Source organism: Nyctereutes procyonoides, unplaced genomic scaffold (genome assembly GCF_905146905.1).
Source record: "Nyctereutes procyonoides isolate TBG_1078 unplaced genomic scaffold, NYPRO_anot_genome, whole genome shotgun sequence".
Taxonomy (NCBI): Eukaryota; Metazoa; Chordata; class Mammalia; order Carnivora; family Canidae; genus Nyctereutes; species Nyctereutes procyonoides.
This window is the reverse complement of record NW_026575049.1, coordinates 41937698-41949197: the sequence shown is the minus strand read 5'-3', so window position 1 is coordinate 41949197 and position 11500 is coordinate 41937698. Positions and strand designations below refer to the sequence as shown.

The window sequence follows — 11500 nt, the reverse complement described above, 5'->3', positions numbered from 1 at the left end:
AAGATGGATTTTAAAGGACATTTGGATAAGTGTTCTTTTCCATCCACCAACGGGGATCCGTATTACACCCCTGCCTACACTATGCAACTCGGCCCAATAAGAGGACACGGGGACTCAGAGGGTTCATGCTCTGGCCCCATGGCTTGGTCCTGGCCAAGTTCTTACCCTCTCCCACATGGCTTCCTGTTCATATCAAGGAGGGCACTGGACCCAGGCAGACAGCAGGGGTGGTGAGTCTGGTAGGGGGCAGGCAGGGCTGACCTTGGTCCTGCATCTGAGGACTTGCAGGGGGTCCCAGTGGGCTCTGCGCAAGCTCCTGAGGCAGATGCAGGTCAGGCTCCCCCACCTTGGCTCCTTCCTCCCTGACACCTGGCAGCCTGGCCACTGGTGAGGGGGACAGAGGAGCCATCAACATAACCTTTAGGCCTGTCAAGGGGATTAGGAGACATTTATTTCGTGCAGATGTGACTTAGGACCGAATTTCCATTTCCAGAGGACAAACTATGCAGTTTGGCAAATTCCACAACTTGTAACAAAGACTTGGAAAGTGGGGCACCTGGGTGGCTCTGTGGTTGAACTTGTGTCTTTGGCTCAGATGGTGATCCCGGGGTCCTGGGATCGAGTCTTGCATTGAGTTCCCCGCAGGGACCTGCTTCTCCCTCTGCCTGTGTCTTTGCCTCTCTCTCTGTGTCTCTCATGAATAAATAAATAAAATCTTAAAAAAAAAAAAAGACTTGGAAAGTCACCCCCTTCCTTCACTTAGCCATGAAGGATCATGGAAGCTTCACTTCTCTTCTATCCCGGGAGGGATGCTCCATGGGGGCAAACACCAACTATGCCCGGGCTGAGGACCCGAGGACCTCCTTTGGTGGGACCATGGTCAGCAAAACACACATCGCTTCAAAACCGCCTCTCAGCTGGAAGTACGCAAGTTTTAGCGAGTCAGGGAAACTTACGCACAGTTTCCTCGGCCACTTCCCCATCCGAGTGATCACGCAGGGAGCGCAGGCGAGGGAGCTCCCCTGCGAGGAGGGAGAAGGTGTGTCCACAGCCACTCAGTCAGACTGAGTGACACAAGCCCTATTAGGAAATCCTAGGAGGACGGGGTATAAATCCCTGCCTGGACCTCAGAGTTTCCACTGAAGGTAAAGTCAGGCCTGGCAGGCTTCCCCAGGCAAGAAGCAACAAGGTCAAAGAATGCAGGGCTGCAGGTAAGAGGCTTTTGAGAGACAGAGAGAGAGAGAGAGAGAATGAGAGAGAGGGACTGAGAAAAGGGAATGAGAGAGAGGGAAAGAGAGAGAGGGAATGAGAGGGGGAAAGAGAGGGACTGAGAGAGGGAATGAGAGAGAGGGAAAGAGGGAATGAGAGAGAGGGACTGAGAGAGAGGGACTGAGAGAGAGGGAATGAGAGAATGAGTGAGGGGATGAGAAGAGAGGGAATAAGAGAGAGGGAAAGAGGGAATTGGAGAGAGGGAAAGAGAGAGGGAATGAGAGAGGAAATGAGAGAGAGGGAAAGAGGGAATTGGAGAGAGGGAATGAGAGAGAGGGAAAGAGAGGGGGAAAGAGAGGGGGAAAGAGAGAGGGAATGAGAGAGGGAATGAGAGAGGGAATGAGAAGAGAGGGAATGAGGGAATTGAAGAGAGGGAAAGAGAATAAGGAGAGGGAATGAGAAGAGGGAATGAGAGAGAGAGAATGAGAGAGAGAGTGAGAGAATGAGGGGGAGAGAGAGGGAGAAATCTGGGGGGTCAGGCACTTGGATTCCATTTCAGGATGGAACTTCAGGTGGCTTTCCTGATGTCTCTGGACCTTGGGTCCTTCTCTGGGTGACATTCCTCACTTCTGTGACCTTCGTTTGTATGAAGGTGACCCTGACCTTCTCAGGCTTCAGTTTCTCTGTCACAAAAGGGCTGGCTCAGAGGGTTTCTGAGGATCTTCTGTGATTCGAAGCTGCAGACAAAAAAGCTGGAATCCAATAAGGAGATCCCTTGCTACAGACAGGTCACCTCAGGAGCGGCTGTGCTTGCGAGGCTTCCATCGAATTTAGAGGCTTTCTTCTTTGGAAGATCAGGGGGTTTTCGAGGATGGCGTGTTTTCTTTTTACAAGTAGGTGTAGCTTTTCTAACACTTGAGCTTTCAGAGCTGACTGGGCGCCAGCACTCCGGGTTGTCTCAGCCGAGTAGCAAGCAGATGGTGGTGACGTGTGAGCCGTGGGCTAAAGGGACTGTGGTCAAGTCTGCCTTTGCTCCTACTAGCTGTATGATGTCCCACGTGTGTCCACATCATAACTTTCATTCTTTTTTAAAGATTTTATTTATTTATTCATGAGAGACAGAGAGAGAGAGAGAGGCAGAGACACAGGCAGAGGGAGAAGAGGCTTCCTGTAAGGAGCCTGTTGTGGGACTCGATCCCAGGACCCCGGAATCATGAACTGCACCAAAGGCAGACGCTCAACCACTGAGCCACCCAGGCACCCCCCGGATTATAACTGTCTTTAAAAAATTCTATTCTATATTCTAGTGGATAAGGAAGGGGTGCCATTTGGATGAGATCATCTACCCAGTGGCCAGCAGGTGGCCAGTAATCGATAGCCAGGAAGTAGTAAACTTACCTTTATCCCTTGCTTCGTTCTTGTGAAATAATAAAACTGGCTACAATTTTTAAAATAAAGTTGCTTTCTGTCCTCAATCATAATGAAATAAAGCGCACAGTTTATTTTTAACTTCTCGGTGCCTCAGTGTCCCCATCTGTAAATAGTGAACTCTGCTGAGGAGGACCACAAGGTGGTGGGGAGAGTCAGTGCGGATGAATCATGTAGGCACTTGGAGTGTAGCCTAGCTCACTGTGGGTGCGGCCCAAACGGCGCCCTCACTCTTCGGCTTTCTCTCTCTCGAATCCCACCCCCTTGGAGGCCTTTGCTCCTCATGGGACCCCGGCTCCCTCAGGAGTCCCCTACCTCGTGGCCCCCAGCCCTGCCACTGATGTGGTGTGATCCAGGTCAAGGCTGGTCTCTGTCTGGGTTTCCTCTTCTGCAAACAGGCAGTTGAGGGACTTGACTTTGGGAGCCCCCCCCCAGCGCCTGGCTTCCTCCCAAACCCCCCCTTGCCTTGGCCTGTCTCCCTGAGCTCTGCTGTCCCAAGAGGGCTGGGGGCTCCTTCCAAGCACTCAGTGCCATATTCCCACCTGCGCAGCACAAGGAGCCCCTTGTCTCACGGCTCAGTAGTTGTCCAGTTCCACCGCATTCTCCAGGTTTTGGCTTCTTTGGTTCCCCTGAAAGGCAAGCAGGAAGGTTGGACTGGGTGGGAGCTGCTGTGAGGACAGCTGGCTGCCGGGCAGCACTTCCCAAGCCCTACCAGCAGGTGTCCCCTCAACCTCCCAGCTCCCTACGGGCCTCACACCCCAGCTTCAGACAACGAAGCCCTGTGTGAACCCCTGTGCAATCAAGAGACCCTCAGACCCCATCCTCCCTCCCCTCCCCCAGGCCAGCAGAGTCAGTGTCACATGAAAACATGACTGACAAGCGTGGGTCATGTGGCTTTGAGTTGTCTTTTTTTTTTTTTTTTTCCTGTTACCGTCACCTGCTGTCCGGTTGGGGGCATGTGGTCACGACAGTGCCTTTGGCCAGGGCTTCTCAAACCTGAGGGTGCACGAGCACCCCTGGGGCTTAGTAAGCACGGACTGCTGGATCCACTGAGATTTCTGATTCAGTACTTGCGTGCAGGGTGTCTGAGGACCTGCACCTCTAAGACATTCCCAGGTCACGCTGACGCTCCTGGTCGGGGGACCACACTTTGAGAACCGCTTCCTTAGGCGATAACAAGAAGTTTTACAGCCAGTGGCAAACTGACCAGAGAGTTGTTTCAGGACAAGAACCTTTCGAGGCCATTCTCAAGACCCAACTCACAGAGACCTACTGGGTTGAAATGAGTGTGTGATGCTGGAGGCCATAAATAGGAGAATTCTGTTTAACAGGTGGACAGGGGTGCCTGGGTGGCTCAGCGGTTGAGCCAGGTGGACAAATAGGTAGAGCAGGAACAATAAGTATCTCGGTGTCTGGAACTTGACCTCAGTCTCTTATCAGTTTTGTTCTCCACTCCCGAAGAAACATTACTTAACATAGGAGGGAAGAGGGTGGCAAAGGGCTGCACGGAGATGAAGGGAATACGGAAGGTTCTGTGGCCAGTGGATGGGCCAAACCCAGTGAGGCCATAAGAGAAACAGTGATGGGGTTGTTGATTCTCTAGCATCTCAAGAGTCCCTGCTCCAGTAGTTCCCAGCCCTGGACGAGTGTTAAAATCACCCAGGGGAGCTCTTAAAAAAATCGCTGTACCTGGGACCAGTTACATCATCAACATTGGGGGCTGGGACCTTGGCATTAGTTTTTATATTTGTATTTGTTTATTCATGAGAGACAAAGAGAGAGAGAGGTATGGACATAGGCAGAGGGAGAAGCAGGCTCCCTGTGGGGAGCCTGATGTTGGGACTCGATCCCGGAACCCCGGGATCACGACCTGAGCCAAAGGCAGATGCTCAACCATTGCGCCACCCAATCGTCCCTCTGAACATTGGTTTTAAAGCCTTCCAACCAGTGCTGATGTATAAGCAAGGCTGAGATCCACTGCCCTACTCCATCTCTTACACTCCTTACTGTCCCACCTTTTATTAACTATTCGGGGACTCCTTTTTTCTCCTTTCAAACCCTGTGTTCTGAATCTGTAGTTTATCTGATGAATTTTGGATAAAACGGACATTTTATTTACCAGTAGCATGAACAGAAATCTGGGAATCTGTATTAAACTCCCTGGAAACGTTTCTGAAGTATACTTTGGTTAGAATCTCTGTTTCATCTTAAACATAAATAATTACCTAAACACAAGGAGGTGAATGATTGTGGTGTTTGATTGTAGGTCATAATAGTCCAATTTAAAACTGGACTTTGCTATGTGGCTTAGAGATGGAACTTTAGCTTCTGGATGTTAGTTTCACTCACAGGTGACAGGGACAGGGACAGGTGACAGGGACAGGGTAGGGAGCAGAGGTTTTTTGCTCTTGTTTAGGATCTCTGGAAAGTGTTCATACCACCTGAATTTTTTATGAAACATCAAGGGGAAATTTAAGAATATGTAGATTTCATTAGGGATTTCAAACTTGAGTGTATTCAGGGGCCATTCAAATCTGTGAGGCTGTGAGTGATAAGGCCAGTAGCCAACTGGAATGAGCTTGTCTCTCGGGAAAGACATTCAGCGAAGAGTAACACCAACATTCTGGCTGAATAATGCATACTCACAAGCTGAATTGGCCCAGACCCCAGTTTGGGATTTGTGGACTGGCTTTGACAGCTTCTGACAATATGATCACATACCCGGTGAGCGGATGGGATGAGGGGCAAATCCCGGCCCTCCCACTCTTTTGGATATTTCCTTAGAGGAGTTATTTACCTCCTGTAAGCCCCAATGTCTTCATCGTTTATCTTATACCACAAAGGTAAAGGAATTTTGCAGGCATAATTTAGGACCTTGACCAGTTGACTTGAAGATAATCAAAAGGAATTTTCGTGAATGTGCCTGACACAACCAGGTGGCCACTTTAAATAAAAAGGTCTAGAGGTCAGAGTCAGGAGGTCGGAGAGACATGAAGCAACATCTGATGTTGCTCTATTGGCCTTGAAAAAATAAACTGTCAGGTTGTGGAGCTGACTGTGGAGCAGGAAATGGTGGGTGGTTTCTAGCTGCTGAGAGTGGCCTTGGCTGACAGCCAGCAAGAAAGTGGGGACCCCCGTTTGTACAGTCATAAGGAACTGACTTCTATGAACAGACATTTGGAACAGGACCCTGAGCTCTGATAGTCTGTTTCACCCTCAGAAGAGACTTCATCCAGGCTGAGACCAGACATCCGACCCACAGCAGTATGACTAACGAGTGTGTGTTATTCTAAAGTCACTGAGTTTGTGGGATTCTACACAGCAATAGAAAAATGAATACGATGTCCTAATTCTTCTGTTTGATTGCTGGGCATAGCGTCCAAGGCCTAGATAACCTAAAACATCTCAGAAACTTGATACAACATGAGTTTCTTTTTGCTCATGCTGTATCATTGTCATTGGTCCCCTGTGTCAGACTATGATGGCTCGTCATAGCCACTTCAGGACATTTTCAAAAGAGAACTCATGGAGATCATCCATTGAATTGTTTTGACATGGGTGCTAGGGTGGGAAATAGGTATTTCTGGTACTCGACAGCAGAAGAAACAGACCAACTAGGTGCATCCATGGATGGAAGTGGACCTCAGCCTCCTATCAGGATGACCCGATCATCCTCTGTGGCCACTGTGAGAATAACCAATATTCTCACAATAAACCATGGCTCAGAGAAAGGGGTGCTGGAGGATAGGGTACCAGAAATGAAATGCTCAGGCTTGAAAGTGACCCAAGTCCTTCCTGCTTCCTTTTCATGGCTATAACCAGTCCTGCAGCTACGTCAAACCAAACAGGTACAGAGAAGGGGAATTCTGTGTGTACCCCAAAAGTAGAAGAGCATCAGATATTGGTGAGTGTGAGTCTTTCCACCACAGCATGTTGCGCAGTTGAGTTGGAGTGGCAGGGGAGGAAGTAGGGTTTCAGATTGTTCAGCTTCACCGATCTCTTCTTGGCGCTGGGGCAGGGTGATGGGGCATCGTAACGCTGAGAGCAGCCAGAGGGGGTATGTGTGTGAATGGAACATTCACTCCCAGTCACAGGGGATGCCTTCCCCTGTGGGAGGGCATCTTGGGACTTTTTGGGTCTGTGGAAAAACCAGTAAGTCTGGGCTGTCTTCAGGCTAAATGGTGAGCTTTATGTGGCAAGGGTTTTCCCCACACAGTAGAAGAAAAATTGCTTGGGTTTTCAATTGCTTGTTTTTGCTTGACTTTTATCCACTCTCGTGGGCATGCTGGACACAGGGCTGGAGAAGCCGCCACCTTCTGTGATGCTTAGAGGACAGGCCATTCTGGGTGGGCACATTTTCCAGAGAGTAGAAGACGATCTTTCAAACCATTAAGAGAAAATCCCCCCGTTTTTGACCACTTAATTTTGGAAGGAGATATTCCTAAACTATATGTAGCATGGTGAAAATTTCTACTCACTGCAAACTGATCTCCAAAAATGTACCTTTCATAACTTTTCTAAAAGAATTTCCTTTGGTGTTTGAGGTCTCCTTTCATTAGGAAAGGGGAATTTTCTTTTTTTTTTTAAATTTTTATTTATTTATTCATGAGAATACGCAGAGGAGAGAGAAGCAGAGACACAGGCAGAGGGAGACGCAGGCTCCATGCAGGGCACCTGATGTGGGACTTGATCCTGGGTCTCCAGGATCACGCCCTGGGCTGAAGGCGGCACTAAACCACTGAGCCACCAGGGCTGCCCGGAATTTTCTTCTAAAAAAAAAAGATTTTATTTATTTATTCATGAGAGACACACAGAAAGAGGTAGATACATAGGCAGAGGGAGAAGCACACTCCCTGCAGGGAGCCTGATGTGGGACTTGATCCCCAGAACCTGGGATCATGACCTGAGCCAAAGGCAGACACTCAATGACTGAGTCACCAGGTGCCCAGGGAAGGGTAATTAAACCTACTAATACCATGTCATCCCCATCTCGCTAGCTCACATCTACCTCTCTTATATTTATTCAATCTTTTTGGGGTTAGATTTTCAGAGTTTCTCACCTCATTGCTTTCTTCTAGCTAGGAAGGAGCCTGAAAATAGGGAAGCCATGTCCCCAGGGCATGATGGGGAGGGTGGCAGTCAACCTCTGATGGCCTGGGGCCTTCACTGGATTCCTACGGAGATGTCCCTGGACCTGGCTGGTCCTGGGGTTTCCTGCTGAATCTACTGCTGAGGTCTGCAACTGGGAGGACCCAGGGTCTGATCTTGCAGCTGGGTCAGAGCCACCACAATAGCCAACTTGGGTCCTCTGTGCCCCTCACTAGTTCCACAGGTCCTCTGTGTCTTGCCTTTGGCCATATTTCTCCCTTGGCTTAGACTGGCCATTTGTGCAGGTGATACTCAAAATATTTGATGACCAGCAGGGGACGAGCACCAACCATTTGGAACAGAAGCTACAGTATCTCAGAGGAGCCCCAGGAAAGGCATGGTAGCAGAGGGCAGAGAGTGCAGGGCTTAAGTAAGTGAGATTTACCCCCTGGTAGAGACATGTTTGCATATTTGGCCACCCTGCTCCTTATGGACTGAATATCCAGCCCCAGGTCAGCTTGTCCTTCATCATAGCAGCACCAGATTAGCCCAGATCTCAGTTTACCTCCCATTTTCCACTGGAACCTTGGGAAATACCTGCATTTCTTGCCCATCAGTGAGAAACTCAGGCTAACAGGTCTTCTGTCTCTTTGAACTTGGGTTTTGAACTCAGGTTCGAGAGCGGGCCAGTATGCCTACTTCCTCTTGTGGTTTCTTTCCTTTTACCCTGGAGCCCCTGGAGCCCTTTCTTCTACTTCCCCTTCCTACCAAGAAGGAACACATCGCACGCACTTCCTTCCCTCCTTTCTGAGGGGGACTTTGTGCTTCCCTTTTCTTTGGGCCATAGTGGCAGAAGTGGAGACAGCAAGAAGAGAAATACACTGGAAAGTAAATTAAAATGTTATTCTCATTGCATATGTTATGCACTGTTCCATCCTAGAAAAGAGGACTCTGAACAAAATTTATTTTTTATTTTTTTTTCTGAACAAAATTTAAATTGTTCTTTTTGATTCAGGGAAATCATTGTGAACATCAATTGTTTTGTGCTGTAACACCCCATACCCTCAGTTGGGCATGGGGAGGTGGAGGGGACCATTGATGTCTGCTCTTAATGGCTCCTGATTGCTGTACTCCTTGGTTCTTGCACTGTCTTGATGTTTTTCTTTTCTCCCCCCACCCCATATTAATGTCCTTCTGTCTCCTGTGTTAATGGGCCATCAACTGCCATCAACTGGCTCTCCCTTCCTACGTGTTCTCTTCTGCTAGCCCAGTACGTCTTTCTAGTTTGCTATCTCTAATTTGCTTTTGATTAAGCCTTCTGGTCACATATTGCTGCATAACAAAGTGCCCCAGAATTTAGCAGCTGATAACAAACATTTTATTATAACTTGCATATCCTGTAGGGCATGAATTTGGGAGGGGCTCAGCTAGGTGATTCTTCTGCTCCACATGGTTTGAGTTCAAACAATGATATTCAGCTAGTGAATGGACTCTTCTGGGGAGTCCAAGATGCCTTTACTTATATGGCTGATGCCTTTAAGGGGATGCCTGTGAGGCCAGATATAGCTGGAACTGTGAATCGGACTCCCTACATGTGGCCTCCCTTGAGAGGTGGTCTCAGGGTGGTTGGACAGCTTAATGGTGGTTGGCTTTTCCCAGAGCAAGCATTCCAAGGATGCCAGGTGGAAGCATTCACAATCATAGGCTGGCCCACATTCAAGGGAGGTGAGTTGGCCTCCACATTTTGATGACATAGCAGCACAGTCACGTCATAGAAGACCACATAAGATGGGTGATAAGGTTGTGGCCATCCTTGGAAAGTATAATTTCCACTCTAAGAAGCTACAACACTCATATACATGGAGAAAGAGATGCTGCAAGAGAGCTGCAAAGTTTTTTCTCTGTGTAAATTATACATGCCTTTGTGCCAGGATCTTATTGGCTCTCTTTCAACTGTTAAGCTCTTTTTGTCCTTTTTTTTTTTTGATTGTAGAAGACTTGGGAATTTAATATCTTTTGTTTTTAAAGATTTTATTTATTTTTTCATGAGAGACACACAGGGAGAGGCAGAGACACAGGCAGAGTGAGAAGCAGGCTCCCTATGGGGAGCCCGATACAGGACTCCATCCCAGGACCTTGGGATCACACCCTGAGCTGAAGGTAGACACTCAACCACTGAGCCACCCAGGCATCCTCAGATCTTTTTGTCCTTGTTTCTTCTGTCCACATTATATTTCAGATGGACAAGTTTTCTGGATGACTGAGAATTCAAATATCTGAGGTATTTACTACATACACTGATTACAAGAGGTTGAAAGCCACAGTCAGCTTAAAAGATGCGCTTCGTGTCCCATGCCAGCACAGAGTGCTCAGCTACTAGGGGAACTCAGAAGTCTTGAGTCTTGGCATTGTTATTTGCTGGCTTTGGGACTCATGCAAGCGAGTTGATGAGATTTGGTTGTTATCTGATGAAGGCCCCTGACTTGGTGCTTTAGAAATTGAAGCTGTGCCCAGGGCTGAAGCCTAAGTGCGGATCCAGACTGATTTAAAACCCTCGGGTTTTCCAGTTGTTGGGAGGAACCTGGGAGCTCTCAGCAAGCAGCTCAGTCTTTGTATTTATTTTAGAGATGAAGAAACTGACCCAGATTGGGTAAATCGCTTCGTGGCTTGCCTAAGATCACATAGCTAGTTAATGGTAGAGTGAATCCAGCTTCCAGGAATCCAGCTTCAATCTCCTGCTCTCTGTGCTTAAAGACTCTACCACTAAGACGTCAGTCTGAATGAAAGGATCAGAATTCCGTGGTAGGCCTTGAATGCATGTGCTTGTGTATTTATGATTGTATGTTTACACGATACATACACTTCTATAATATGGATTTAGGCATCAGGCTTATTGATTCCATTAGGTAAAGTTGAACACCTTTCTAATATAGTAATTGGTATTAGGTAAGTTATTGATTATGATACCAAACGTTCTCAGGCTGTGGGATGGACCTGTAGTAGGAGCTAGGAAGAATGTAGAAGGTGGAAGCTCTGACTCCTCACTCAGTTGTGTCAATTCTGGGCTCTTGAGAAAGTTACTCAACTCCTGAGTTTTGGGGTCTGCTTCTGCAAAATGCTGATGAGAGCCACCACTTGTTGAGTGCTTTCTCTTTGCCAGCTCTGTGCTGACCTCTCTACATATCACATGCCATCTGCCCCTTCTTTTTTTTTTTAAGATTTTATTTATTTATTCATGAGAGACACACACACCGAGAGAGAGAGAGAGAGAGAGAGAGAGAGACAGGCAGAGAGAGAAGCAGGTTCCACGCAGGGAGCCTGATGTGGGACTGGATCCAGGGACTCCAGGATCACGCCCTGGGTGGAAGGCAGGCACTAAACCGCTGAGCCATCCAGGGATCCCGCCATCTGCCCCTTCTGTGCAACATGCCAGGCTACAGGCATTTCGCAGATTAGTAAGCTGAGCCTCTCAGAAGCAGCATGATCTACCCCCTGGCACCAAACCATCCAGCTGGCATACCAGGAAGGCAGGACTCACACTTGTTCTATCAGACTCTCAAGACCATGTGTTGTCCACAGTGTTCTCCTGTATAGACTCCCTAACCTTCAGGACTACTTTGAGATGCAGATAAACTTCTGAGCTGCCTCCTAGGGTGGAATCTGACCAATGAATGGGGCTTAGGGGAAGGCAAATTTGCCTCTTGAACTGTCAGAGGTATCTGATCAAGTATACTTCCCAAGACTGGAAGTGTCCATCTAATGAGGGGTAAACTTG

At 48.1% G+C, this 11500-nt stretch overlaps 1 protein-coding gene across 3 annotated transcripts in view; it reads left to right on the top strand.

Moving 5' to 3' along the window:
• Window positions 1–1067: 1067 nt before the first annotated feature.
• IL1R2 (interleukin 1 receptor type 2) overlaps window positions 1068–11500 on the top strand; it is a 35994-nt gene continuing 25561 nt past the window's right edge. The window contains exon 1 of one of the 3 annotated variants that reach the window (XM_055328870.1): window positions 1068–1211. In XM_055328870.1, coding sequence (XP_055184845.1) covers window positions 1198–1211 — 14 coding nt within the window. In that variant the 5' untranslated portion in view covers window positions 1068–1197. Of the gene's footprint in view, window positions 1212–6522; window positions 6542–9835; window positions 9886–11500 lie in introns of those variants that run through there. The other 2 variants (XM_055328872.1, XM_055328871.1) reach the window with 2 other exon arrangements.